Source organism: Numida meleagris, chromosome 2 (assembly GCF_002078875.1).
Source record: "Numida meleagris isolate 19003 breed g44 Domestic line chromosome 2, NumMel1.0, whole genome shotgun sequence".
NCBI lineage: Eukaryota > Metazoa > Chordata > Aves > Galliformes > Numididae > Numida > Numida meleagris.
The window spans coordinates 46,559,388-46,586,894 of record NC_034410.1 but is presented as its reverse complement, the minus strand read 5'-3'; the positions used below and the strand labels follow the sequence as shown (position 1 = coordinate 46,586,894).

The 27,507-nt window shown below is 39.3% G+C and overlaps 1 protein-coding gene and 1 long non-coding RNA gene across 9 annotated transcripts in view; one reads left to right on the top strand and one right to left on the bottom strand.

Moving 5' to 3' along the window:
- Positions 1-27,507, bottom strand: part of ELMO1 (engulfment and cell motility 1) — a 302,503-nt gene that overhangs the window by 178,026 nt on the left and 96,970 nt on the right. For all 8 annotated transcript variants that reach the window (XM_021385868.1, XM_021385867.1, XM_021385872.1 and 5 more), the window contains 6 exons: positions 22,037-22,136; positions 16,219-16,370; positions 15,262-15,340; positions 12,286-12,336; positions 10,523-10,645; positions 9,180-9,311 (listed from right to left, as the gene is read on the bottom strand). In XM_021385868.1, the coding sequence (XP_021241543.1) occupies positions 9,180-9,311; positions 10,523-10,645; positions 12,286-12,336; positions 15,262-15,340; positions 16,219-16,370; positions 22,037-22,136 (637 nt within the window). The remainder of the gene's footprint in view (positions 1-9,179; positions 9,312-10,522; positions 10,646-12,285; positions 12,337-15,261; positions 15,341-16,218; positions 16,371-22,036; positions 22,137-27,507) is intronic.
- On the top strand, positions 214-3,760 carry LOC110393239. Its single transcript, XR_002434898.1, has 3 exons — positions 214-3,137; positions 3,231-3,434; positions 3,520-3,760. It is a non-coding gene; the product is annotated as an uncharacterized LOC110393239 (long non-coding RNA).

Below are 27,507 nucleotides of genomic sequence, written 5' to 3'. Positions count from 1 at the left end.
AGGTTCATTCTTGGGCCAGTCCTGAAATTTCTCTGCAATGTAGGCTACATTTGGCCATGTTTTAAAACACACAGGATAAGCTGAATTTCACAAGCCTTTTTTTTTCCTGAAGATACAGCCTGTTCTAGGATTTCCTTTGCCCCATCTTCATGGCTTGGAGAAAAGTCTTAGAGAAAAGGCTATGACTAGAAAACAGAAGTTGAGTGGAAAGAAGTTAAGTAGAGGGACACACATTAACAGCGTGAGGAAAGCATCAAAACCAGACATTTGAGCAGGGTTGAAGGAAGGAGTACAACTGTGGTGGGGCAGAAGATAAGACTGAAAAACAGGAGAAAGACTTGGCAATAGCCGAGGCAGAAAAATATTGCTGCTTTTAGAACAAGGTGGTAGTGTTGCACTACTGATGTAGACAATATTAATAAAATAAATAAACATTTAAAACTTTTGCATTAGTTTAGATATTTTCATTTACTCAAAATCAGTATTATTTGAGGTCCAGGGCTGTTATTCCCAGTGCCTAGATCTTGTTCGTATGATACAGCAACAGGATTATACAGACAAATGCTACTCTCTTGAAAAGAGTAATAATGGAACAGATCCTCAAATTGTTAGTATTTTGGTCTCACTTCTTCTACATAGTGTTTAAAAAAAGTAAATACAGTAATAGAAATCTCTAACTATGTCTCTCTACTTAAAAGTTGATCAAATACTGAAAGTAAGACAACGATACAAATATACCCTCTCATAACACCTAAGGATGTATGATCTGCATTCCTCTTTCAAAACTCACCCTGAAGAATAAAATAAAATGTCTTACTTCTGAAATACTGAAAAATTTCAGGTTCAAAACTGAATGACGGAATTCAGACACAAGTTTGCAAATAACAGAGAAGATCACCATCTAGAGGTCATGAGAATAAAAAATGAAAGAATGAACGCTATCTACATCCCTGTCTTACTCTGTTGGTTCAATAGTAAAGGGAATTTCAGTATTTTTTCTAGTCATACACTCCTAAAAAAAAATTAATTATGCTAAATGGAGGGACACAAAACTCAACCACCTCTGCAGGTGGAGATTTTTAAGAGCACAGAATGCAGGCTCTTATTCATAGCTCATGAAAATGCAAAGCCAATAGTAGTGACTATGTTGAAAAATAGCATTTTTTAGCTGAGAAAGTGCTGTATAAAATAGTGTTATTGAGCTCGTTGCACTGGTTCTAGTTTACGTGGAAATAAATAGGAACCATTAATTTAACATGCAACACAAGATAATTACTCTTCACTCAATGCAACCAAGACAAGCAAGATGGTTGGATAACGAGTCAAACATTTCAACTTTTAATTGGACTTGCAGGCCTTCCAAAGCATTGCATTTGTAGCAGTGAAGAATTCTTTCAAAGGAATTTGACCAAAAATATGAATGACAGCTGCCTACTGGGAGCATGGGAGGTGAACCATGACTTTTCTCGCAGGTGCTCAGTGCTGGAAGGACAAGGAGCACTGGGCTCACACTGGAGAATTAACAACTCCCAGTCAGACAAAAGGAAAGGACTGCCACCATGAGGGTGCTCAGAAGTGGAACTGGTGCCCAGAGAGGCTGCAGGTCTCTGTCCTCCCCAGGGCGTCCCATCTTAACTGAACTTGGCTGAATCAAACCCACAGCATCAACATTCAATCTTCTAAACATGCCACCTGTACCAGAGGCCTTCAGGAAAAAGGATGAGCCAAAGGGAGAAAATATGTGAATTGGCTGAGAGGGGACACCCGCCCCTGTTAGTCCACTGGGCAGCTTAATAGTTGGTGCCATCTCTTGCCATCTAGACAAGGCAGGAAAGCAAAACTCTGGAAACATCCAGGAGAAAGGAACACATTGGGATCACCTGGTACCATGTTAGCATAGGCACAGCAAGCCATCACCTGACATGTGAATACAAGTGACTTCGGCCTTAGTTCAACAACAGTCTGTACATGCTCTTGGCACATCATTTGCAATTCAGTCACTGCACAGGAAACAAAGACCTCCCTTTCCACTTCACCTGATGACAGGGTCTAAACACTTTCATGCTGCTTGAGGTACACAGGGATCAACTGATGGGGGACAGACACCTATACACCTGTGCCCCTGCCCCTAAGTTCTCTTTTCAAGAGCGCTATACCAGAGACAGCAGAGATTGAGTCTGTCCAAACTACTTCTCAGGAGACGTGACTGATGACCAGCTGTTCTTTGGGCACTGCCACAGAGGGCCTGGCTTCACCTTCAACCACCCATTCTGTGGCCAAGGAGAGAACAGGCTGAGGATAGCAACCCCTAATCGGCCTTCCCATCCTCCAGGTGGAAAACCCCAGCACCAGGCCCCAAGGACCTCACAGGCCCTCCAACACACGCCAATGCAGGCCCAGTGCGGCCAGCCAGAGGATGCCAGGCCCTCTCCTCCACACCCCTCTCCTTTGGCATGAGGGCAGAAGAGATGCCACCTTCTCATGCTCCAGGGCCAGAGCTGAGGGATGGGAAAGGACAGCCCATACAACCCCTGAAACTCAACGGTTTTTAACGATTACATCTCCCTTGGCTGTCTGTAGGGTATCAGTATGCTTTGCTCCCACTCTGCCACTGTTGGCACCAGGACAGCTCCACCCCAGGCAGCTGCAGGGTGTCTGAGAACGCCCTGCCCTGACCCTCTTGGTACATTCCAAGCAGCTGCAGGGTGCTTGAGAACCCCCATCCCTGACCCTCTTGGTACCTTCTTACAACTGTCCTGCATTCCCTCAGTCACTGAGCGGACACAGACAGTGGCAGTTGGTCTCCTCGTGAGATACGCAAGGAGTGTTTCTTTCAAGAACTGAGGATGGAGCATCCACCTCTAAAGAAGAGGCGGCTGATGGATATGGGCGATGACATCGAGCCCATGGAGGTGGACCCGCCTGACAGTGATGGAGAGCCCATGGAGGTGGATCCACCTCTGGAGGATGACCTAATGGAAGTGGATCCACCTCCAGCGGGGCAGTCTGGCATTCACTCCGTCACCGCCAGGCCAGTCAGGAAGAGATCATGCCCCAAATTTCATCGCAGGGGCACCAGGATCCGTCCACCTCCCGCGAAACGGCCGCCTCGATGCTGGCGCTGATCCTCCCGTCCTGTAAGTTTGCCCCTACCCGGGAGAGCCCCAGCTCACAGCCATCCTGCAGGCTCAGATGGAGCCTCCATTTCCTCATCATTCTTCTTTTCACAGCCAAGGCTCCTACGAGCCCTTCCTTCACTTCCCCCTCCCTCATCCTTTCCCAAGCCCTCTCATCTCTTCTTCACCAAGTCCTGAGGAAGAGGGCAGGGCAGGGACTGCCATCTTCAGAGCTGCTGTGCTGGGGCAGTGGGAGGAGTCCAGCAGAGGGACCTCGACTGCCAGGGGCCTTGAACATCGCAGGGGCACAAGGATCCCGTAAGTTTACCCTTAGCTGGGAGGGAGAGCCCCAACTCAGGGCTCACACGGAGCCTCCAGTTCCTCATCATCCTTCTCTTGACAGCCAAGGCTCCCGTGAGCCCATCCTTCCTGTCACCCTCCCTCATCCCTCCCAGGCGGAGAGGAGGGATAAAAAGAAGTCACAGATGCAGCTGTTCCTGTGGAGAACGAGACTTTGGTTGAGAAAGGAGCAAGTGCTAAACTTCAGCAGGAAGATCCAGTCCAGATGCTTCATTTGGACTTTCTTCTCAAGAGGACCATCAACAATTTAAAATAACAGTACAAAATAAGAAAAAAGTAAAAAGCACAAAACTAAATAAACAATTTTTCTTTTTTAAAAAGAAAAACAGTAATTGTCTCTCTGCTTTAAGAACCTTAGAGCTTGCACATCATGGCAGTGGCTCTATCCTGTTGAGTGAGCACTCACCCATCACTCACAGCAACCCCACAGCGTAGTGCAATCAGCACTGCCTGGGCTTACATCAGGAAACAGGGAGGGCGAAAGGCAGTGCTGACTCAGTTATGGGAAATAATTGTGCGCAGTTTGGTACACTGGCTAAACACAGTCCTGTGAACAGTGAAACGTATGCAGCCTTGCTATGTGTTTTGATACAGGAATTTGAGAATGTGTTTCAAGATTGCTAAAAAAAGATATTTTTTGCTATCTTTGCAACTCCATTCTCAGTTCACATAAATACATTATCTGCAAATTTTCACATGGAATGCATAGAGTTGCAGTGAGATATTCACCTCAAAAATCTGATCTTGTCTCTCTTCCAGACCTTTATAAGCCTCATCTGACCAGAGAGAAATACCCCTCCCTTCACAGTCACATCTTATTCATGTCACCACCTACCTAACAGGTAGCATGCACATCTGTGAATAACTTTTTTCAAGGATGTAGTACAGGAAGAGTAAAATTTCTTCAAACATCTCTGACGAACACCTTGAGAGCTCACTGAGAACAGTAGCCACTGCCATCAAATCAGAGCGATGCAGTAGTGTCACAAAAACAAGGTCACATATCCCACTGACTTTATGTTTTTTTTACCCTCTTCTTTAAAAAAGAAAAAATATTTACAATTAAAATAAGCTTTGTTGCATATACACATTAACTGTAAAAGCAATGCCTCATATTTTATTATGTTGGCCCACAGTGTCGGAGGCAGATGTTGGTGGTTTGGCAGTAGAGGTTGAACCTTCCTGCCAATATCCTGTTACATATTGTTGCCGTGTGACAGATGGCAACAGAGGGGCAGTTTAACAAAATGGTGCCTGACATGGAGTGCATATGAAGCAAAGGTGTGCCACTGAATCTTTCCACAGAGAAAGCACCCACTGACAATCGTGGATGCTTGCTGAACATTTATGGAGACCAAAAAATGGACATGAGCACAATGAGGCAGTGATGACAGTGCCAGGGGGGTCACCCCCACTGGTGCAGATGTTTACGAGCACGGCATGCAGGCTCTTGATCATCACTCACAAAAAAGCATAGCTAATGGTGGTAACTATACTGAAAAATAGTATTCTGTAGCTGAGAATTTCTTTTGTTTCCTGAATCTACCACTGTCAAACATAACACATAATCCTTTTCATAAAGGACCAACCTCCATCATTAGAATAGTAATGAAATTTGTCCCTATCAATTAAATAAAAAAAAGCAAACTCTTAAATTACTTGCCATCACTGCATTTTAGTTTACACATGACTTCTTCCCTCTCAGTATTTATGAATGTGATAGCTGCAGAGCCTTCAGCCTGGTAGGTTTAACAAACCAGTCTTTTTAAGTCACTTTTTGTAGGACACATCTCTAATCACTGCACAAGTCTCGTCTGCCCTCTGTACTCATCCTAAATTTAATCTGCCCACAAACCACTACATACGTAATTAAAACAATGCTGTCTTTCGGTTAAATTCTCTAAAACACAGAAAATGGCCTTAACAGTTTAGCTGCTTTAAATTACATTTCCAGATATACTTTAGGCTAACGTTTGACTTTTTTTAGTAGCTATGGTGCACAACCTCTCTCATCCTTGTCTTTTCCAATAGATAATTGCTTGACAAAAAATTATTGCCACTAGTCCTAAATTAACACCTTTGCACTTTGTACCACTGAATAAAATTATACTTCTAATGCTCTGATTCAATAGGTCACCTCATTTGTGTATGACTGGTGATTCTTTTCTTGATGTCTCCCAGATTTGTTTCATTGGGTGATTTCAGCAGCATATGTTCAGTCTTACGTCACCATCACTAGTTTTTTTTTTTTTTTTTAAATGCTAAGCTCAGGTCTTTCTTTACAAGAACTTCAGACCATTCTGAACTTCCCTTTTAATTATCATCTTTTTGTCAGACTGGCTTCCTATCTCCTGTACTAACACTCATTATATTTTTCTACACCAATAAATTCCAGCACAACATACAGCACAATTAAGAAATCATTTTCCATCTTGACTTTCTACATGCATGCAAACAATTTATATGTTACCAAAGTCTAAGCAAACAAACAAACAAACAAAAACCTCACAAAAAAGCTCTACACACTGCAAACTTGGAAAAAAAAATACTTGAATAGTTTTTCTTCTTACATTTCTTTGAATTTGGTCAGATCTGCCTCTAAATTTAAAAGCATTCACTACAACTTCTTTCTGAGATATCTTTCAGATACCTCTAACATAAGATTACATTATTATCTGTAAGTCTACAAACCTCTACTTCTACTACAATAACTACCATACATGAATACTGGTTGGGATTCTCCTGACAAAAGAAATTTTAAGATTGGAAAAACAAAACAAAACAAAATAAAATGACATTCAGGCTATTTAATTTGCTCTTGACTCAGAAAAATAGTTTCACAGGATGGAGAGTAGCTTACATCTCCTAGTCAAGACATCTTTTGCTGTATTCGTTGGTGTTTTAGTAAAAATCTCCTCAAGAATGTCTCCCTTGAAAATCTCTGCCTGTAATAAACTTCACGCAGGTCATCACAACCATCTGGAATGGCCTTGTGGTTTCTTTAACTGAATATAGGTTTCTAACTATGTAGTTTTACAAATGATATTGCAAACTTCTGAAACTACATCTGGACTTTCTCTTTTGTTGACATTACATTTGCAATGTGGCAAAACTTTTCGATGTGGCTGAGAGAAATAAATAGAATTCTTGCATTTCCCATGCAGAAAGAGAACAAGCAGTCCAGGAACAGCTGGATGGCTAGACATGGTTTTGCTCTCCCCCTCAGGAAGAATGTTTAATCAGTTCAAGAAATTATCATTCTGACCACCACCACCAGTGGAACAAATGAAGACAGCACTCAAAAGCAGCCACTCATTTGATTGGGTCTCTTATGTTAAACATCCAAAACAAGAGGGAGATAAACTTCCTGGTATTCACAGAATAGTTCCATTTGCTAATGTATCCTACCTTCATTTTTTAAAAGCATTATAGACACGTTAGCAATGGAGTTAAAAGGAGAAGGGGAAGGCAGCCAGGCTAACTAGAGGCTAGTCAGACATATCCCGTGTGTGATACTGTCAGATTCATAGCCTGAGCTCCACAACAGGCCCTTCTTCCCCAGTCTGTGAGAAAGTTCAATTCCTTTTCAGCTATGGGAAATGTTATATATGTAGTGTGACCTGTATTCTCTGCCCAAAGTAAAAATTCTGTACAAGAGCAGAATAACTATCCTCACATTTAGAATTAACATTCAGTATTTGTGCATTACTTCATCATTCTGTTAGTGGAATAACCTGCCTCCCCTTGGGATCCTTGTCACAATGCTCTGAAAAGCTCACTTTCCCATATTTCTTATCTTCCATTATCCTTTCCCTCTTTTTATCCTTCCACATTTTCTTAATTGCTTGGATTTCAGCTCCCATTCCCTCGTAGAATTTGATCCCCATTCCCCGTTGGATGGCTATCAGAGTTACATAGCAAACGCTGCTGTTGTAACCCTTGAAAACAGTTGATCTCTGTAGGCTTCCTAATGAACAGCCCAAATGAGAATAATCAAGATAAGTCCCTGCTGCACAGACACAGCAAGAGTTCCTGCAAACTCAGATAAGGTAGTAACACATTTTGGTTCACAGCAAGTGTCTCCTTCAAAATCAGTTCAAATGCACTGCTGTTAATCAGCTCTGCAGAATCGACATATATCCATCCCCTGGGACAAACAAAAGCTTTGGAAGTACAAGTGCTAGCCTGATATTTAGTCCTTTTCGACAGCAGAAAAGCAGGAACAGAATTCAGAAGACCTGCACTCTAGTCTTGGTTCAGCTTATATCGGATGCTTTGCTACATACTCAGTTTTTCAGCTCCAACTTTAACAAGGCAAGATAAGGCTTTCAGGGGTGCAAGACACTTAAGAGATTCCAGTGACAGCAGTGGGAGCTGCACATCTTCAACATCTGATAAAACTTGAGTGCACAGCAGATATCCAAAAGTGATCAGCCACAATTAGAGAACACTTGTGTTAAATTTGACTTATTTTATTCTCCTGTATGCCATAATCTCTGTTTGTACAGCTCCACCATGAATTTACTACACCTTAGCATTCCCCCCTTGTCCCATCCCTAATCTAGGTTTGTCATCATTTCTTTCTTTGCCAGTGGTTATTTTTCCATCACCTATGACATAAGGTCTGTGTGGCCCCACTTTTGTTCTCATTCACCACAAGCCAGAAGGTCTACATCCAGCCCATGTATCTCTAAATCAGAGCCTGCGTTTTTCTTTAGGCTTTGAGGGCCCAAAGTCCTCTGCTCATCTCAGACATGAATTGCTTAGAAGCTGGGATAGCAACGATCTTCTGTAACACAGGAGCTGAAAACAGATTGGTTGACAACAACAAAAAACACAGATTCAAAAGCTTCCTCAAATGACTGACTTTACTACCATACTTACAACTCTAAAATGCCAAGTTCTTTTCCTTCCCTCTACTTACTTTAGACTCCTACAGATGCATTAGCACTGATACAGCAGTATTTTTTCCTCACTCATCAGTAATGAAAACAACTTCGAGAACCCAGAAAATCTCCTTCCAAAACCACAAGGAAACTGGATAATACTGAACCCTAGGCCACAGAACTGAGCAAAGCACATAAACTGCACAGTGAGCTTGTACCAGTGTTTGAAACCACCCCATCTGTAACTGTGGCTACTGTACTATATTCAGTGCATTTTTGTCATGCCAACAGCAAAGTAATGAATCATGCAAGATGTGAAGCATACAATTTTATCTAAGGAGAAAGAAAATTGCATACTAACCATAAGCCTACTCTCAGATGAAAGGAGTACAAGCAAGTAAAATACAAGGTCCTACAAGTAAACACCATAAAAGAGACCTACTTTTGATTTATTATACTCATCAATCCACACAATTAATAAGAGCACAATAACTTAACAGGTCTGTCACAGATCCATTAGACAATGCTTGTTCATCAAAGATTCCATTAAGTTAAATTAATTATGGCATGATGCGCAAAACTGTGCTTCAAACTCAGATGGTTATTTCTTCCACTGAACCCTAACTTCTGCTAAACAATCATTTGGGGTTAAAAAGATTTGCAAAAAGAAGAAAAAATGATGCAAATCTCCTGTTGGTAACAGCCAGAAGATCAAGTAAGATATTTGCCTGATCAGAGAATGTACTGCAACAGATGCATGCAGACATTTTCATTCAGCCATTTCCAATGTGTGATAACTCACGGTAAAAATACTCACAATAAATCCAAGTTTTTTATAGTCTCGAGTATACATAGATTTGCGTTTCTCAATACTGCCACTACTGTTGTTAGGTTCCAATTCTGCATCAAATGCAATTCTTCGGAGTTCAAATATGATATCCCGTTGTGCCTGAGTCAAAACAAATGTTAAAAACAATCGTTAAAGATAACTCTCATTTTAATAATCACTTCCACAAAGACTGTTTTGAAACAGCCCAACCTTAAAATGAATTCTCTACTTGTTACTCAAAGACTGTCAGCAAGAATGACTTTACGGTTCTTATTTTCCAAAGGTCTTGCATTTGTAGGGTTCACATGCAGAGATGCTTAAGGGTTGACTTCCGGAAGCTGGACTCATGTTAGCAAAGTCACTAACTATACACGTAATTTTAACCACAGTCATGAAACCACAGACGCCAAGAGATCACTACAATTTCAAATCAAGCTGATACTTTGGCACTTTGCTGACTTACATTGAAATTGCTTAACACTGTGACCTTTTTGGCGACTGCCCATTTCTATTGGCAAGGAAATGGGCAAGAGAGGACTTGCTGCAGTTACACATAACTAGAAATGCCTCAGGACGTGACTATCCTACCATCAATACAAATAATGCTGTCTCAATCCCTCTATCAAGATATACACTAGGTAACTACATTTACATTCTCCTAAGAGTCAAGCTTTCCCGTCTCAAACTAAAGAAACAGGAAGAGCAAAATCCTATATCACAACTCCCTCTTAAAAATGAAGCCATCTTCCCCTTCGTACACGGCCTTAAAAAAGGAACCACAAAAAATAAAACTCATCTTCTCTATTTCTCAATGATTCTATACTAACACTTAAACCTCTTTGGGAAGTCTCTTTTTGCACAATAAATAGTATTAAAACTGGTGTCTGGACACAATGAGCAATAAGATGAACAACTATGGCACAGGTTCACAGCGACAAAAATGAGTTTGCTTGTAACACCGAGTTCAACTCTGGAGTGTTAGATTTAAACATTCGTTTTTGCTCCATTGGAGTACTCTTAAGGACTATGCATCTCTGTTGGTTCTGAAAAGCATAAAAATGGAAAGTTTCACTTCAGAGCATTAATTCAGGATGAAAACAAATTCAGTTCATGAAACTACATACTAAAGAGAAAGGCCTGGCCATTTTGCTGTACCTTTGTATGTGGAATACAATAGCCAGTTCATCTTTTGACATACAGAAAGCACAACTGAACATCACACTCTGAAAGAGATTGTACACGCATTCCTGGCAGTGTCTTTTCCTCCATGAAGAGCTTTAAGTGAGTAGTCGACTTCTTCCTGTTCTAATAAGATCACGTCAGATATTTACCTGATCCTGTGGATCCATTTTTGTCATCATTCTGTCTTCCAGAAGGTTAAAAGTAAGTACTTGGAGAACGTAAAGTTGATGTGCCATTTCATTATTGATGGCCCTCTGTGCCCTGATAACATGCTGTAGAAGAAAGACAGACTACAGTGAATGCCACTGTATCAGAAGGCTATATTTTCCAGAAAAAAATTTAACCAAGACTAATGCCACCAATGTAGGTATTCAGATGAACTATAGGCTTCGTAAGAAATTTTAAGGGATGGGACTTCACACTAACAATGCACTGACACCTTCTCCATTAAGCCACTAGATAGAGCCTGTGCATATGTGAGAAGTGGTGAAAGCAAAACAAAACAAAATAAACATAAACAAACAAACAAGAAAAATAGTAGGGAACCACTCTGTAGAAGAATTAACTCCTTACCAAGAACATTAGAGATCCATATTAAAAAAAAAAAAGTGTATTCAAAAATATTTAAGAGAGTAGCTCCCTGAGCAGAAAAGTATTCAAGATGCCAACACAATCAGCTGATACAGTGATACAACAGTGCTACTGCTGCTGTTCGAGTCAACATCACATGGCAGTCTTACCTCTACCAGACAACAGCGATCTACATGAGGAAGATGGCTTAGAAATGCATAATACTCTATACACACAATACGGAATTATCCCATTCACAAAGCAGTTACCAAACTGGTGGATAATTTAAAAATCTCTGTTGTGTCTAAAACCAAACGGCTACTGGGGAAACAGACCCAGGTTACTAAACACAGCAGGGAAGACATAAGGGAAGTCATGTAGGAGATGAGTACAACTGCAACTATATTTCACTGAAGCTTCAGAGAAAAAAAAATCTGCCAAAAGCTTCTGAAGTAGCATTTTATGACAGTAATGAACACTTCAGAATATTATCCATATGCTTATACCAAATTTCTTAAGATCACAAGCAATGCAAGAACATGCCTTATGAAACAAATTCCCTGTTTTCTGTGTGTGAGTTTTTTGTTGTTGTTTCTTCAGCATGCATCAGTAAAATAATGACAGTGAGTGAGAAAGGGAAAAGGTTTTTTATTTGTTGCTCTTTGGTTTTGCTTTATACTGCTTTATATACTAACTCATGACAGATACTGAACTCACTCTTTTTAAGAACAGCTTTACTTTATTCCCTTGAAGAACTAATCTATGCTAAGGTTGATGTCAAAACCCCTATGAATTCCCAAGATAAAGTAATTTTTTTATATTACATTTATTAACTTCAATCTAGGCTATACATCATGCTTCCTTTGTGCAAGTGGCAACAAATTGTGTACAGCTTGATATGAAGGTACAGAGTCACCTGTAGAACCAAAAAACACAGAAGCTGATTTTGCAAAATGGAAAGCCCTGTGCAGCTTGCATAGTTTTCATAAGGTCTAAAAATTAACACAAAGGTCTTACTACAACTGCTTCAGACATTCCCTAGACTTCACAACTAAGTTCACATTCTTGATGGGAAGAAAACCCCTGAGATATTATTTTTTTTATATTGTATTGTATTGTCATGAAGAAATAACAATTTATTGGGCTGGGAAAACACGCTTTCTGATCATTAGTTTTGAACCCACTCAATAAAGAGTTCTTTATCTTGCACATTAAAGGCTTCAAAACGTATCAAAATATAAAGAGCAATTAAAGTATATGAATATAAAACCTAAGCACATCAAAACTCAATCCAGCTTTTCTCTTTGCTAGTGAAAAGTAATGCTGAAAATTATATACTTACAGTTAGGATAATGGAGCGGAGCTGCTTTTGTGCCAAAATGTTTGCCATTTCCTGATTTAAGAAAAAAAAAATAGAAACAGGTATTTTAGTGCTATTCCTATACCAATATACCAGTTTAAAAGGTTTTAGTCTTAAGTTTCTGCAGTGTCTCTTGTAAGCAAAAAGAAGCAGCTTATCAACTGTAGTTGTAAGAGTTATTTTTGGTGCCACAAACTCAGATTACTTTGCTATGAAAAACAGGACAGAGAGTGAAAAGTATATCAAGCTGAAGACTTCAATGATCCAGTTACAGCAACATAAGATCTAAGAGGAGTCTTCTGTGGGCTAAGCAGTGCTTTTTCATGCACCTGTTCAAGCACAATTCCCCCCTAATAACTCCCACTCCTCAACAACACAGCATGAACACCTTTCAATCTGTCAGTCAGGCCTTTAAAATCAGATACCAAGCAACCTTCATATTTGTATTAATATTTTGGCTGTTTCAAAGTCACGTTTTCTAATTTTTAGTTTTTTTAATTTTAATTTTTAATTACAATTAAATGCTGTTTTTTCATAGTAGCTAATACTTCTCCCCTGTATTTTGGTAGCAGAGTTGGCACTGGTCCACTGTTTTGCTTCCAATTAGCTTCTCTTTCTAGAAGTAACAGCCAAGTCCCTATCAATCAGGATATGTTTTGACTTTCTCTCTTAGGCATCTGGCCTTGGCTGTCCATGCTGCAAGCCACCCTAAAATGCATAGGAGAGTGTACTTTATACTGATTGAGCATGAGAGCCTATTCTCCTGAACCATGCCTAACAAGCATGTACCATGTTTTTAACTTTAACGTTTTCCACGAGTATAGACATGCGTATGCATGGATGTGAACACACACAAGCATATGCATTGCATAGATCCATGCATCTAAGCCTTAGAAATCATCATGCATGTATTTTTAAATTCCTGTTTGCAAAATGTACAGTTTAGGACTTTGGATAATTTGGGTAACATATTGCATTCTGCTATTTAGATACTGCTTGCTTACATGAATAAAACAGCTAATAACAAACCTTACCCTCGTACTTCTAATCAATGACCTATTAGTGTATCACAGTCCTACAGCACAGCAAATCAATCCTGACACTTGCTTAAGGACATTCTTAGAATGCACTATCATTATGTGCAGTTGGCACCACATCAAAATTTTGTTCACACAGGAATAATGAGGAAGAAAGAAGGGACCAAAACCGAGAGAATCTCAGCTATAGTTTTTAAGCTTTTTTTCTGGCAAAGCTGGTTTCAATTGCATATAACAGCTGAAGAATGAACGATACGAATGCACCGATCCTCTTTGGAAATGCCCAACTGAACTGCAGGGGGAGTGCCAGGCACACGAAACACCTCATGTTACACAGAACAGACTGGCTTTGTTAATGTGTAGCTATCCTCAGCAAGAAGATGGACAGACAAATAATGAGGTAGGGTTTTTTTTTTTCTGCATTCAAGACAAAAATTGGAAATTCTTTTCACTTTTTGGAGACAATCAAGCTGTTACTTGATTCTTATACGTGGAAGTTTAAACGCTGTTACTAGAATATCATTTTTGTCCACTGAACCAAAAGCTGCGATAGGAGCAACAAGAATTCACAAAATCTATTCCTACAGCAAAACCAACTTTGTCTCCAAGACACCTGCATGCCTATTAGCAGCTGATGAGCTGTCTTTTCTAAAAAAAAAAAAAAGTATTGTAGTAACAGATGAGAACAAGAATTATGTGACAAAATTTGCCACCTCATTTCCCATAGCAACACGTCCCTGTGAAAATGCAGACAATTGGGGGAAAAAAAAAAGCTCTTCAAACATTCACAGTATCATTTCACTGCTCAGCATCTCACTTCTAATATATTGAGTTCTCTTTCCTCGTTTTTAACTAACTTTTTTCTAGATGATTTAGTCCTTGACAGTGGCAGAGGAAGCAAGGCAACAACAGAATCCTCATTAAAAAAGAAAAACTTTGAACCTCTTGGCTTTTTGCATTACAGGAATGGGGGGGGAAGTGTTTTAAAAAAATAAAGGCAGATACCAGTGTGAATTTAAATCCATTCCTCAGCTGCAAGGCAGTCAGTCATGTCATTCCAGTCCCCCTAACGTGGCAGCACAGAGGGTGCCTCCTTACGTCAGATAGATTTTGGTGCAGGACTAGTCCAGAACCAAGTTCTGGCAATCTGCAGATATTTCTCACATACTCTTGTGGAATAAGGTTTTGCACAAATGAAGTTTTTATTCCACAGTTTCTATTTCAATTTGTATTTTGTGCTGGTGTTTGTTTAAACATTCTCCAGTGTTTAAAAGTGTAAATAAATCCAAGACAAATCTTCATGAGGACTTATCAGCAGCTTCCAATGACCTCGTTTTGGTCACCACAAGAATTATCTTAAATGTTCCTGGTAGTGGAAATACTAAATAAATAAACTACTAACTCTGTTTTCATATAGGCTAATTATTTGATAAACATGGATGAAACTCTTCTATTTCATAACACATCACATTCAATTGTTTAGCATCAGCTAAATCTTGAAGTATTTCCTTTTGAAGCTTCTGATCTCTGGCCCTAAAGTTAACTTAAAATAGTACACTGACATTCATGAAATGCTTACATGCCGAGATAGCCCCATTTTCAAAAGGAACACACTCTTTATTAAGAAATCTGGAGGGGGAAATAACTTACCAAAAAATAGTCTGGGTTTACAAGCTGTGCTGGCAAAGAGTTCAGTACAATAAATACTACAGCCAGCCACAGTCAATATGGTTCATGTGAGGTTACAGGGAACTACAGAATCACAGAAGAATGCTTAACCCTTCCTAATACTGCTACAAGATGGAGGTAACTCCACTAAAATGAATGGTATTACACCAGTGATGGCAGTGACTGGAACAACTACATGCATGAACATAGTATACTTCCTACAGACATAGGGATATAAAACCCAACAACTGACCTGCCTCTTGTCATCCGGTGCCTTAAGGAAAAGTGCATTTATTACCGCAATGGTATACGTCTGGATTTCTTGGTCTGTCCTGTTTGGAAGAAAATCATAAACATGAGATAAGAACATGAACACTCAAGCTATAGAAACTGATTTTCCAGTTGCATTACTCCCTGTAGAAGCTGAGGGACTGTTCGCACTTAGAGTTATCCACGTAAAATTTAGGTAATTAGTCATCCAGGTTCTCTCTATTATTAGCAAGAGAAACATGAACAGCATTCAAGAAAGGTGAAATGAATAACAATCTCAAAGTGCCATTAATCCTCCACTGATTTCAGCAGGAGCTCAGACAACAAGCTCCAGCCAGATGCCCAGATGCCCCAGCTACAGGTTGGAAGAAGAAACCCTAAGGGGCTCTGAAGAAAAACTTGTTGATATTAAAAGCTTTGCAGGTGAGTAGAAAATGCCCCAGCTAGGAGGTATGTGTAACTAGTTTAAAACGCATTACCCTGTGCTAAAAGAAGTGGTTTCCAGCCACTGAATCAGAGTGCATTACTGTTAAAGAAAAGGCCTCTCTTTCTAAATGTACCTTCAACAGAAGTTCACAAGGTTTTGTCTTACATGTTTCCCAGAGGCTGACAGGCAAAACCATACCACCTGTATGCTAACGGTGCTAAGCATTTAACAACCAATACTGAGTGCCCTCCTTTTTGCTCCCCATCTCTAACCACACAGGCATCTTCGCGCCATGGAAAAAATATATTAGTAGTAGTAATAATAATACTAGAAGTCTATGATCGAGCAACTCCAGAAAGCTGGCTATTTGCCATTCAGCCACTTATAATAGATGTGGAAGTCATGCAAGAGGTTACTAGTCTTTATATCACTCTTTTTTTAAATGCTGCGCTCATTTGGAAAAAATAAAAATAAAATAAATCAGCATATCAAGTGGCATTTGAAGATACTCACCCCTGGAGATGTGGGATTAGCTGCCCAATTGTGATCTCCTGTGCCACCTTCTGGTACAGGTCGTGGCTATTGAGCACCATCGATTCCAGGATTGCTAGTGATCGTTGTAAGATAGAGATGTCTGAGGCAAATTTGTTCACGTAGCTTGCTATCTACAAATTAAGACATTTGGAGAATTTGAGTCTCCTCGTAAAACCAGGAAAAGGGAAGAAACAAACTGTGGAACTGGCTCAGAAAAGTGTTGAGAGTAAAAGTAGCCTTGTCTACACTCCAGGCATCAGGTAATACCTGAGAGCACTCAGCCAGGCACTGCAGAAACCTTCAGAGGACACAGTGGCACAAGATTTTTCAGCTGGTGCGAATCACCTCAGATTTATGTCAATATTAATACATGCAAAATACACGCTTCTATCTTAAGTTATGCACAAGATAAATCAGCATTAAAGAACTATAGCTGCTGTAGTTTTTTGTGAGGGAAACTTTGGAAAGGATGAAAATTCTGCTCATTTGCTCCAGTATCTGTGCAGCCAGTGCTCTCTAAACAAGCTTCCACGTTCAAAGCAATGGTTGCCAAAGAGAGATTCACATCTAACTTTCTGGCAAAATGCATCTCCAGCAAAATACACTATATTTCTCTGTGCTGTTACCAACAATAGCTCTCTGCAGATTACACATTAGAACTCACTTGATTACCATTTATTGGCACAATTAATTGTGTAACACTAAATACAGTCCAGTCTTGCTGTTTGTGCATTAATTTCTGTCACTCTTACTGAAAGCTCCTACAAAGGAATGGCACACTAGTAGAAACCACGTCTGACCTATGCTTTTGAGCAGCATGGCAATGACTTGCTGCATGCTCACACCTGCAGAACCAACACAGCTATTCAGCACGATGTGGCAGCATGTGTTCCTTTGCATGCTTCACAGCCTGTGGATACAGCTCCCAGGGAAGACTCTCACCTTCTGCTGACAAAGGAAGTGAGAACTGCTTGGGTTTTCCTCAGATGTACCAATATCAGCACAAACAAGCAAAAAGGTACCCAAGGAAGTACAAACAGAAAAAAAAAGTCTTGTGACCAGTTATTTATTCTTTGTAGCCACGTAATAGACTTGAGATGGAGTCACTGCAGCTTATTTAATGCATTCTTTCCAGAAAACTTCAAGTCCATCCCTTCTTAAGTATTCACACTACAAGACACTAATGTGGTTTTGATACTGGAAGCTCACTTAGACCCTGGTATAATTTTCCTTTTGGAGGAAGAAAGGCATGCCAAGTGCTTGGAAAAGCTGCCTAGGCAATGGTAAAAATCACAGTATTGACACGTGTATGACGCTTTTACTCTCATGACATTCTGAGTAAAGCTGAAGCAGCAAACTCCTGTCTTCTCCCCTTCCCACTTTTTTGAAATAACTTCTATTGGAGACTATGAAGAGAGAAGGATAGATTTATTTTTCTTCTAATCTATTGCATTGGTGTTTATTGCTCTGCCACTTGCTTTGCACTGCCATGGCAAGAACATGCTGTGCAGAATGCAACTCTGTTCGTGAAGCAGAAATTGGATTTACAAAAAAATAAAGAACCAACCCATGCACGCATGGGGAATAGGTGGAAAGGAGAGTTATTCTACTCTAGACTTTCAATAACTGCTGTCTGCAAGTCCTCAGCGCAATTATTAGTTATATTAGTACATAATGCATAATGTGCTGTTTAGGAGGACAAGCTGCATCTCAGCAGCTCTGTACTACCTTACCTCTACCAATGCCAATCCAGTTGTTTTCTGATGCACTGTACCAGGGCTGCCAGATGTCCACAAGTCCCACAGTGCATACAGTGGGCATGCACAGACCAGCTCTGCACTGCTCACACAACAAGCCAAATGCACTCTGGACGCCTCAGTCACAGGCACACATGGATCAACTGCGTAGCAATGCAATATGCCCAGAATGTGTTCCAAGTTGTCAGACTACTGTCATTCTCTTCAGAAGCCCTGACACAAATCACTCTTTGTGCAGCACCTCTTTCCCTTAATAGTTCAAATGCCAGTGTAAAAGAGTCACTGGGATGTAACATATTCCTACCAGGGGCCTGCACTAATCCAACTACAGATAGATGAAACCTCAGTTTAGGAATGGCTGCCTCAGCCTTTATTCTATTTATTTATTTTTCTGATCCTGGGCCATAGTGTCTTTTTAAGGTACTACAGAAGCTGGCTTGTGTGTTTAGAGAGCTGTGACATCTCACATCTAACTTGCATGCTAAACTACATACACTCAAAACCACCTTGCTGAAGCATGAAATATGTCCAGAAATAAAGTCCAGGCAAGCCTACCCTGATAAATGAGGCACGCCATTTTCAGAGGACACAAAATTAGATTTAAAAGAATTTATATTCCTATACTAGAAATTCTGGATGTGAAAAAAAAAAAGATCTCTCTTGAAAACAGAAAGGAATTTATAAGAGTTCAAATTTGTGTCATTTGCTGTTCTCTGGAAAACTCTGCTTATTGAGCACCATGCGCCAGGAGGGCTCTCAACATCCAAATATAATCCTGCACTCATTTATCAAAACTTATGATAAATAATGATGCATGCTCACAAGAATAGAGCCTTCTCTCCAGAAACAAGCAACTTAATTACTTTGCACTTTCACATGAAAACCTGGCACACAGATGTGCGTCACAAAGGATAAAACCATTTGTTCAGCAAAACACTCGTAACCTTGATGTCTGCATAGCCTTATGTAGCCACACCTAATAGAAGTGACTGGGTGCTTAGCTTCCTAGCAGTTTCAAGGGAAATTAGGCATTAGAATGCCTTTACACATTCAGCCTCAGTGCTCTGCTGAAACAGGAGCTAGACATACAGAGTAAGGGCAGGTAGGAATACTAGAGAAAACTAAACTACGTATTCTGAGCTCTCTTCCTGTTTCAGCACCACCTAAAGTGAGGGAAGAATTTAAAAGTTAAAGACAAGAATGCAAACAAACAGATAAACCAAACAAAAAAGAAACAAAAAAACGCCACAACCACCACAGCTGAAATAACTGAAGGAAACAGATCTGATTTTCAGAGATGTCCATTAGTTATTTGCTAGGACCATTCTGACATCTGTAAATGAAAATAACAGGAAAATCCGAGGCAGTTTTGTATCTGTGAAGTCCTAACACAGAGTAAAGTTTTCAAGCACACATCTCGTTTTCAGGTAAGGAACTGCAGTTGCACTTCACTACAGAAGAAACAAGTGCAGCTGTGAGACACAGAGGTGCCTTTCCCACTGCCACTCACTCTTCCTGCACAGCACATTTTGGAAGGCAGAGCAAGCAGTTCAAGGTTAAAACACTGCCTCACAGAGTTATGAAACAGCACTTACGTAAGTAATTCTAAGAGATCATTAAGAACATCTCAACATACACTACAAGCCTTTATTTTATTTCTCCTCTTGTAGAAATCAAAGAGAAAAGTCCCACATTTTTGTATTTTATTTTGATATCAAATTATCATGACATACTTTAAGAACTGGGCAGCCAAATCCTTTAGGCTACTATGGAAGTTCAGTCTAAACAAGCTTTATTATCACAAGGAAGAAAAGAGCCTTGAGAGATTCTGCTGTAAGAAAGTTTTTTGAATTATGATATTTTCCCTGAAGATAAGGAACAAAGCCGTACTTGAAGGTGTCAATTCTTATTTGCAGTAGTTGGAATAGCAGTCTTAACATACCCAAAGGATGGGAGAAGGACTGCATCCAACACCATCTAGTTAACTCATTTGAAGCATTCAGAGGTTCCCTCGAGATCTCCTCCAGCTTCTACATTTCTAGTTAGAAAATTATTTATTCAAAACTAAAAAAAAAAGTTACTTCTTCAGCTTAATGCCTTCCCATTCCAGTTTGGCTTCCATTTGACAAGAAAGACAGCTTCAAAGGGCAGAAGCACTTGAAGTAGGGTTGCAGAGATTCCTTTCAGCTAGCAGAAAATTATCCCAGCTCTTATCCATCCTGCCATCTATTTGAGCTAGCCCATCAGCAGCCTCAAGTTGCCTGCCAAAAGCCAAGCTCAGAGTAGCAAAGGAGAATAAAGTTGCAGGTTCCCACCAAAGAGAGACAGTTCTTCAGTGCTCCTTGAGGTTTGCCCCTTGCACACAGAGCCCCACTGACAGCAGCTGCTCTGCCTTTCAAGTGCTTGGTAGATCAGGACATGCCTCTGCCCCTTTCCTGTATTTTTGTCATCCTTTGTCCTTCTGCTTCCTTTCTGATCTAGTATTCTTCCCTATTCTTTGCTTTGGCCCTTTTCCACCAGTTTCACTTCTGATTTTTACTTGCCAGGATAACCTAGATACTTCGTGAGAATTATTGTGTTAGATTTGTTTTGTCAACTCACAACAGTGTCCAGGACATAGAAGTGCCTGACAAAAAAGAGGAGCCATTACAGGGCTGCACATCACCTCTTGCTGTTTTCACTATCCAACTCACAGGGCAAAACTTGTTGAAAGAGTAAAACAAAAACAGTAATTTTGAATCACTAACAAGGCAGATTGATTTCAAGTCATTTTAGCAGATTTCTTACTATACATGTTAGTAGGCTCCCCCAGCAAATAACACATTCTAGGCTGGACTTTCTGTCTCATGAAGTCAGTTAAAACACACGTGTACTATCTTCTTTGCCATGTTAAGATCATCATAATAATCTACATAGCCTACAAGATTAACAAACAAACAAAAGCCCAAACATAATATTAATCTCTCTCACAAATAACATTTATCATTTTAATGATCAAAGTTGAACTTAAAAATCTAATTCTCTTTTCATAACTGCTTATTTCTTTCACTTCAGACAACAAATATAAATTTTTATCTCCTTTAGGTGGTAATAATTTTCCAATCAAATTTAAACAAGAAGTCTGACACATTTTGTTAAAAAGGAAAGACATCTTTGCCACAGGTGACATTAGTCCCGTTTGTGCACCTCCTATCATTATAGTGAATTAACTCTGACAGCTTCGGAAGTCATACAAACGCACTTTAACGTAAGACATGTTCCAACTTCAACCTGTTTTTAAAAAAAAATACTTGGAAAGTTTTTGGCTTTGTTGTAAACAAAAGAGCCCCTTTGTTTAATTCCAACCTGCCAATATCTAAGATGAGGATAAGTAAAAACGGTTAAATCAGTAACAACAAAATCCTTTTTTCTGGAGTCTGTTACATTTCTGCATTTAAAGAGTACTTTGCTGTTTCTGCTGCTCTTGTGCATTTACCGCATGCAAGAAAAGAAGAAAAATGTTGTAGATCATGGAAAAGTCTTTTTCAAAACCTTAGACCTTAGTTGCAGAACTCAGGGAGCTGGAGTTCAGCTTGATAAACTCAGGAGATTTCAGCTTAATAATTTCAATTTGTAAACTAACTCATTTCTCTTCCTTCCCTATCCTCAAAGGAAACATTTCAGTGCTGGTTTTATTTCACGATATATATTATTACTCTTTTTAATTTACATTAAATCTAAACACTATTTTCTGCTTTAACTGCATGGTATCTGCACAAGGAGGTCACACTCTGACTGAGGAAGCATTAGCCCATGTAATAAGCCTAACATAGTGTTGATCCAATTTCACTTCCGCTGAATTCAGTAGAAGTTGGGCTAGATCCTGCAGTTACAAATATTTCTGAATTTAATTAGGACATTAATCTCATTTTCATATATCTTTTTGACTGAGCAATCACCTAAATAATGCACCTGAAAGAGAGAAAGCACAACTCACCTCAAAAATTTTAAAGCGTAGAAGCAAATTTGTACAGAACATGTAGCATTGATTACAAATTTACCTTTTTAATGAATGCCACAGAGAATGTATCCCACGATACAATCCCATGATCCATCAGCTCAACAAATGCAGTCAGTGTAAAGGACAACATATCTCCAAAGCTGCAAGAGATAGGAGTCATGACTACAGTTACCAGTTATGCAGCACAGCAATGACCGAGGGAACAAAGTAGCAGGAAGCTTTCAGAAAGGCAGGAAAACGAAGCCAAACACGGACTAAGAGGCAGCAAAAGAGCAAGAGAGGCCATGCAGCAAATAGTCTCCAAAGCAATTTTGCATGGACATCAAGAATAATCACCTGAAAGAAAGCGATTTAGTAAGAGAAGAACTAGGAAAGAGAAGTCCTAAGAAAACACCACATGCAGTGCTCAAGGAAATCAGATAGGGCAACTAAACTTCTTTTATCTAATTCAAAATTTTAGAACTAACAGGAGAAAATAAATGATATTTTTCATCATAACTTACAGAAATGCTCTGAGTTGAATGTCACACAAAGGTACACACCACACTGGGGTACCTCTGTATTGAGTAGATAGGTAGAAAATTAGTGGATTGTCTGTTCCTTCTCTTACAAGGAAGCAAACATATTTTAAAAATGCACCACAAAAGATTTTGCATTGAGCAGCAATTTTCCAATAGTTAATGCCTCAGTTTATTTCTTTTCAGTAAATGGAGATGCATCTTCAGGTTATCTCTGGGCAACCATGTCAAAAGGTCTGCAAAGTTCCAGTCGTTCATTCAAGAACGCAGCTCAAATTGCTTAGAGTTTGGGGGCCGCTACACTGCATAGTTACCTGTAAATTTGAGATTCAGTGCATTTTTGTATCAACTATGTTCAAAACAGGTTTAAACTCATCATAAAGAACGTGCTCTAAATTGACTAGCTGTACACTAATTTTCCATGTTAAAATCAACTTTTACAGATCACCTTCATTTCTATATATACTCATGGTACCCAACTGTCAGCAGCCACAATGATTTCAATGAAACCATTCAACGAGGTAACCACTCAACACAAGAAACAGTGCAGGGAGCCCTAAAAGCAGCAGTGTATTACCTTGAAGGGCATGCCAAAATGCCTGCAAGGTACTCTGCCACTAAGCCATTAGCAAGCTTAAGCATGCAATCAAGCTAAATAACATGAATAGTCCCACTGTCTTTAACACAGCAGCTTACCTAATAAAAAGACAAAACCTGTAAGATTGGAACTACAATGCTCAGTATGTTGGAAAACTGAGTCTAGTAGAATAGCTATAGTTAAGGAATGCAATTAGTAATCCTTGTGTGGTTTGATCCCCTACTATCCTGTACCATCCCAACCCAAATTAGTGAACATTCACTCAGAGGGAAGGCGTCTGCTGCAGGACAAAGGAATAAAGCAGGAAATCAATTTAAATGTAGCAATTCCAATAGCCATTCTTTACAGGTTTGATATAATCTGCATTAAGGCATCTTGACACCAGAAGATAAAACCTTCAGTAGCCCCTTCACTTAGGACAGTTCATCAAAACTCTGCAAAACCCTTCACTAAAATGAAACTTGCTATCCTTGACATTTTGGGTTAGGAGGGAACTATACACACACCTTCTCTTCCAAAGCAAGGGTTATTTACCATGTCTTTGTTTATGACAAAATGAAAAGACTATATCAAAGAGTAAACAAGAAAAATAGTGTCTTTAAAAAAAATAAACCACTGTAATTATACAAGGAATACTTTGTTCAGCCATACATGACTGTTTGCATTTTAATTCTACAAATCTTTTAGGAATTACATTAGACTTAAAATGTCATCATTAGCATTCCAAATTACCAAGGATTTCATAAAAAGAAAACAATACAACTCTGTAGGAAATATAATCAGCTCCAGTCCTCTCATTCTCCCCAGCCCATTCTTTTTGCATATAATGGTTATTTATGAATGTCTAAATAAAAATGCATCCCTTGGAAAGACTTTCTTTTAAAAAAAAATGCATGGATATTCATGCCAGAATACTTCTATGAATATATGGAATCCCAGTATTTTATTAAGCTAGACTAAATTATATACAAATAAAAAGAAAAAAAATTGATTAGGAAAAATGTTGTATAAGATTAAAAGGAGATGAACTGTCTGCTGAGTTTAATACTGGGAGATATATCTTTATCTACCATGGATTTTCTTATGTATCATTTACAAATTTTGTCAATTAACTTGTATTTAGTACAAAAACATTCTTCTATAAACTAATTGTAAATGAAAGGTAATTCCCATTAACAATGGGTATAGAGTAGAAGGATTGCTTAAACTGTATTAAACCTACATACATATATTCTCCTCCAGAACAGCAGTGGCTGGAATTCAGTTTAGTTAAATTCCTTTACGTTCAGCAGACTCATTTATTCTTCTTGACAAAAATATTGATTAATCCAGTCAATTATTTATCCCCCTGCACATCTTTGAATGTGAAACTAGGTTAACAGAGTTGAAAATACTAATATATAAGCCTGGATTTAGCAGATGTGCCGCTGGCACAGTCGTCTGGGATCCAGACAGTGAAAGTACTTTCCAACTTAAAACAACAAGGCAGGCTGCCCCAGTGGGTGTCACTCCTATGACATTTTTCAAATTATTAAGAGCGAAGAGGTGCAACACTGGGACTAATCAAGCATATATTATGCATCACCACATATACATAGCATGAATTTTTAAAATATCTATCTATCCATAGGCACAGGCACACGCATGTATACACTAAATAGCATTGCAAAAGTTAAAAGCCAGGCTTAAAGGATAAGCATTAGGTGGAGCACAGCAAGACATGAAAACAATCTCCAGGGTAACTAGCAAGATAAAGTAGGAGGGAGCAGTGTTGATTCATTGTTATGTATTTAAACACAAGCAGATAGGTAGAAATAGACTTCCAAGCATTTCTGTTTTGATACACACATGCAGACACACTCATACTACTGAGCGGCAGACTGAGCGGATACAGGAAATTTCAAGGGAATCAAAGCTTGTTCACAAAATGTAGTAATCTTAGGAAATAAGTGGCACTGTTTAACTCAAAATCTCAGCGAGCAAGTATTTTAGTCATACAAAAAGTCTGAAAAATGTTGGGGCTTGTTGTTTCACAAAATCTTTCTGAAGAACTAACAGCACAAGGCACAACAGTCTGTAAATATCAATCCCCTGCTACTCTTGCAAAATGACCTAATGGTTTGACAGTAATTCCTGATGAAGGTGCTTTTTAATGCATGTCTTTGCAGCAAGAGGGAAGAGCGATCAGGAAGACATACTGTGTAATTGCAATTTCATCTCTCACTAGCACTGACATGTTAATGATCTGTGTCATTAAACTGCTCACACAATCCCTTTCCAGGGCTCTATCTCATATACTTCCACTGGGACAGCTGTAGAAATTTCCCATTCTCTGCTGTCTGGCCCCAGTCTTCTAACCACTGCAGATATGGGTGAGTTGTTCAAGAAGCACCTCCTCAGCCACAGCAGCTCCCAGCCAAAGTCTCAGAAGCAAACACCTGTGGTCTGTAAGGCCATCGGCCAACCCAGTGTGAGCCATTCCAGCACAGATGCCCACTGCTCTGACGTAAGGCCTGTGCACCTCAACCCCTGGGACAAATCTGCAGCTGTATTTCAAATTATTTTCCTGCCTGTCTTAGGCAAAGATCAGGGCAGCACCTGCTAATTTATGTTCCTCAGAATTTTCTGCATTCTTACTTTCTGAAACTGAAGAAGAGAATTCCATACATTTTTTAAATTAATTTTTCCTTCCTAAAAATAGAAGGAATGTGCATGTGACTATCACTTGCCTTCATAATATCAACTGTATATGTAAAACCATCTTTATATCAGGTGTGCTATGCAATTTACAGATATATATATATATATATATATAGAACTATGTCTGATATTCTGAAAGATGCCTAAAGCAATTTTAATGTCTTTTCAAATTAAATTAATGGGACATGAGCAGCAAAATGCCCTAGATGTTTCTGAACAGGATTCAGCTAACAGTCCATTAGGACTAGAAGCCAAAACCAGTACACTTTTACACATTGTTTTTCATAGACAAAACAGAGTCAAACCTAATTGTGCAGAGGGAAGGTAGCGAAGAAAAACACTAACTGGGCAGGAGGCAAGAAGGGAATTGCAACCTACTGCCAGCTGCAGGGGTTAAAGGAAGTGGTTAACTTGCAATCCCTTGTCATTTAGCAACTGTGCTCACAGCGCAACACTGGGCAGCAGAAAGGGCCTGACTGCAAGGAGGTTAACATCAAAGAGTGAGAACAGCTTTGTAAACGAGAGTTGTCAGGTATAAATGGCCATAAATAAATTTAAAGAGGGAAGCAGAATGTATCTAATCATAAGAGGACAAGGGCTCTGGAAAAGCCATGGGGGCAAGAACCTCAGCCTAAAATGAAGCTCAATGATGCAGCAGGATACTCTGCAAGCACAATGTGAATCTCTTTTATTACTATGACTCTCCTTCATTGCTTCCACACCTCCTTGCTTCTCCAAGTGACCTTTCCAAGGGTAAAGCAAAGCCTCCACCACATCAGAGTAGGAGCAATTCACACCTACTTGCTACTTAGTCTATACGGCTGAAAACGACTGAACAATCTGCAGGTAGCTGCTCCTGTTTTTTTAGGTGATGACAGAAAACGCACTTAACTACTACACTGCAGTTGACACAGATTATTTTTTTGCAATGCACCTAACACCACTGAAGTATTTTTGTTGGTACAGTTTCACTACATTCATTACAAAGGATCAACCCTGCTGATTTTAAACTAACTGCATTCCAGAAAAAACTGAAATAGCTTTGTACCCCTGGTATTAGAGGCTCTCTAAGCTTGTGAACTAATTCCGATTAGAAAAACAGGCTTTGAATTTTAAACAGAACTATTCTTGAATAAATCCAGGTATAGATACTCTTATTGTGAGGTATGACTTAATCCACTTTTAGGTACATTAAGCAATTGTCAGCATGGAAAATTAGCCCAGAGGAGCTATTACATCTGCTCTTCAGGCAGATGATTAGAGTTACCTTTTCTCTTCTTTCCCATCTTTTAAGCTCATGTTTTTGCTCATTTCATGGTAATTTCCATGAAAAGATACACTATTCTTAAAAGGCTAAGAATAACAATTTACACAGGAACATCATTCTCCAGTCAGCATGGTTTGACTACAACTAAGTAGTCAATTGATACAGCTGTTCCACGGGGAATTTTTTTTTTAACCGAAGCATTAGTCAGTATGGGATAAAGAAAATCCCGAAACATAACAGAAACCTGTAAGACTAAAAGGACAGACAGAAAGAAACTCACATTTTAGAACAGGAATTTCCTTCAGCGGATAAAAGGTATTAAACATGCCCCCTCTACAAAAATGAGGTTTTAATTAAGTCATCTTCCCCAGGTCAGCATGTGCAAGTTACCTGTGCTTTATAAAATATCCCCTCCTGTAAATCAAAAG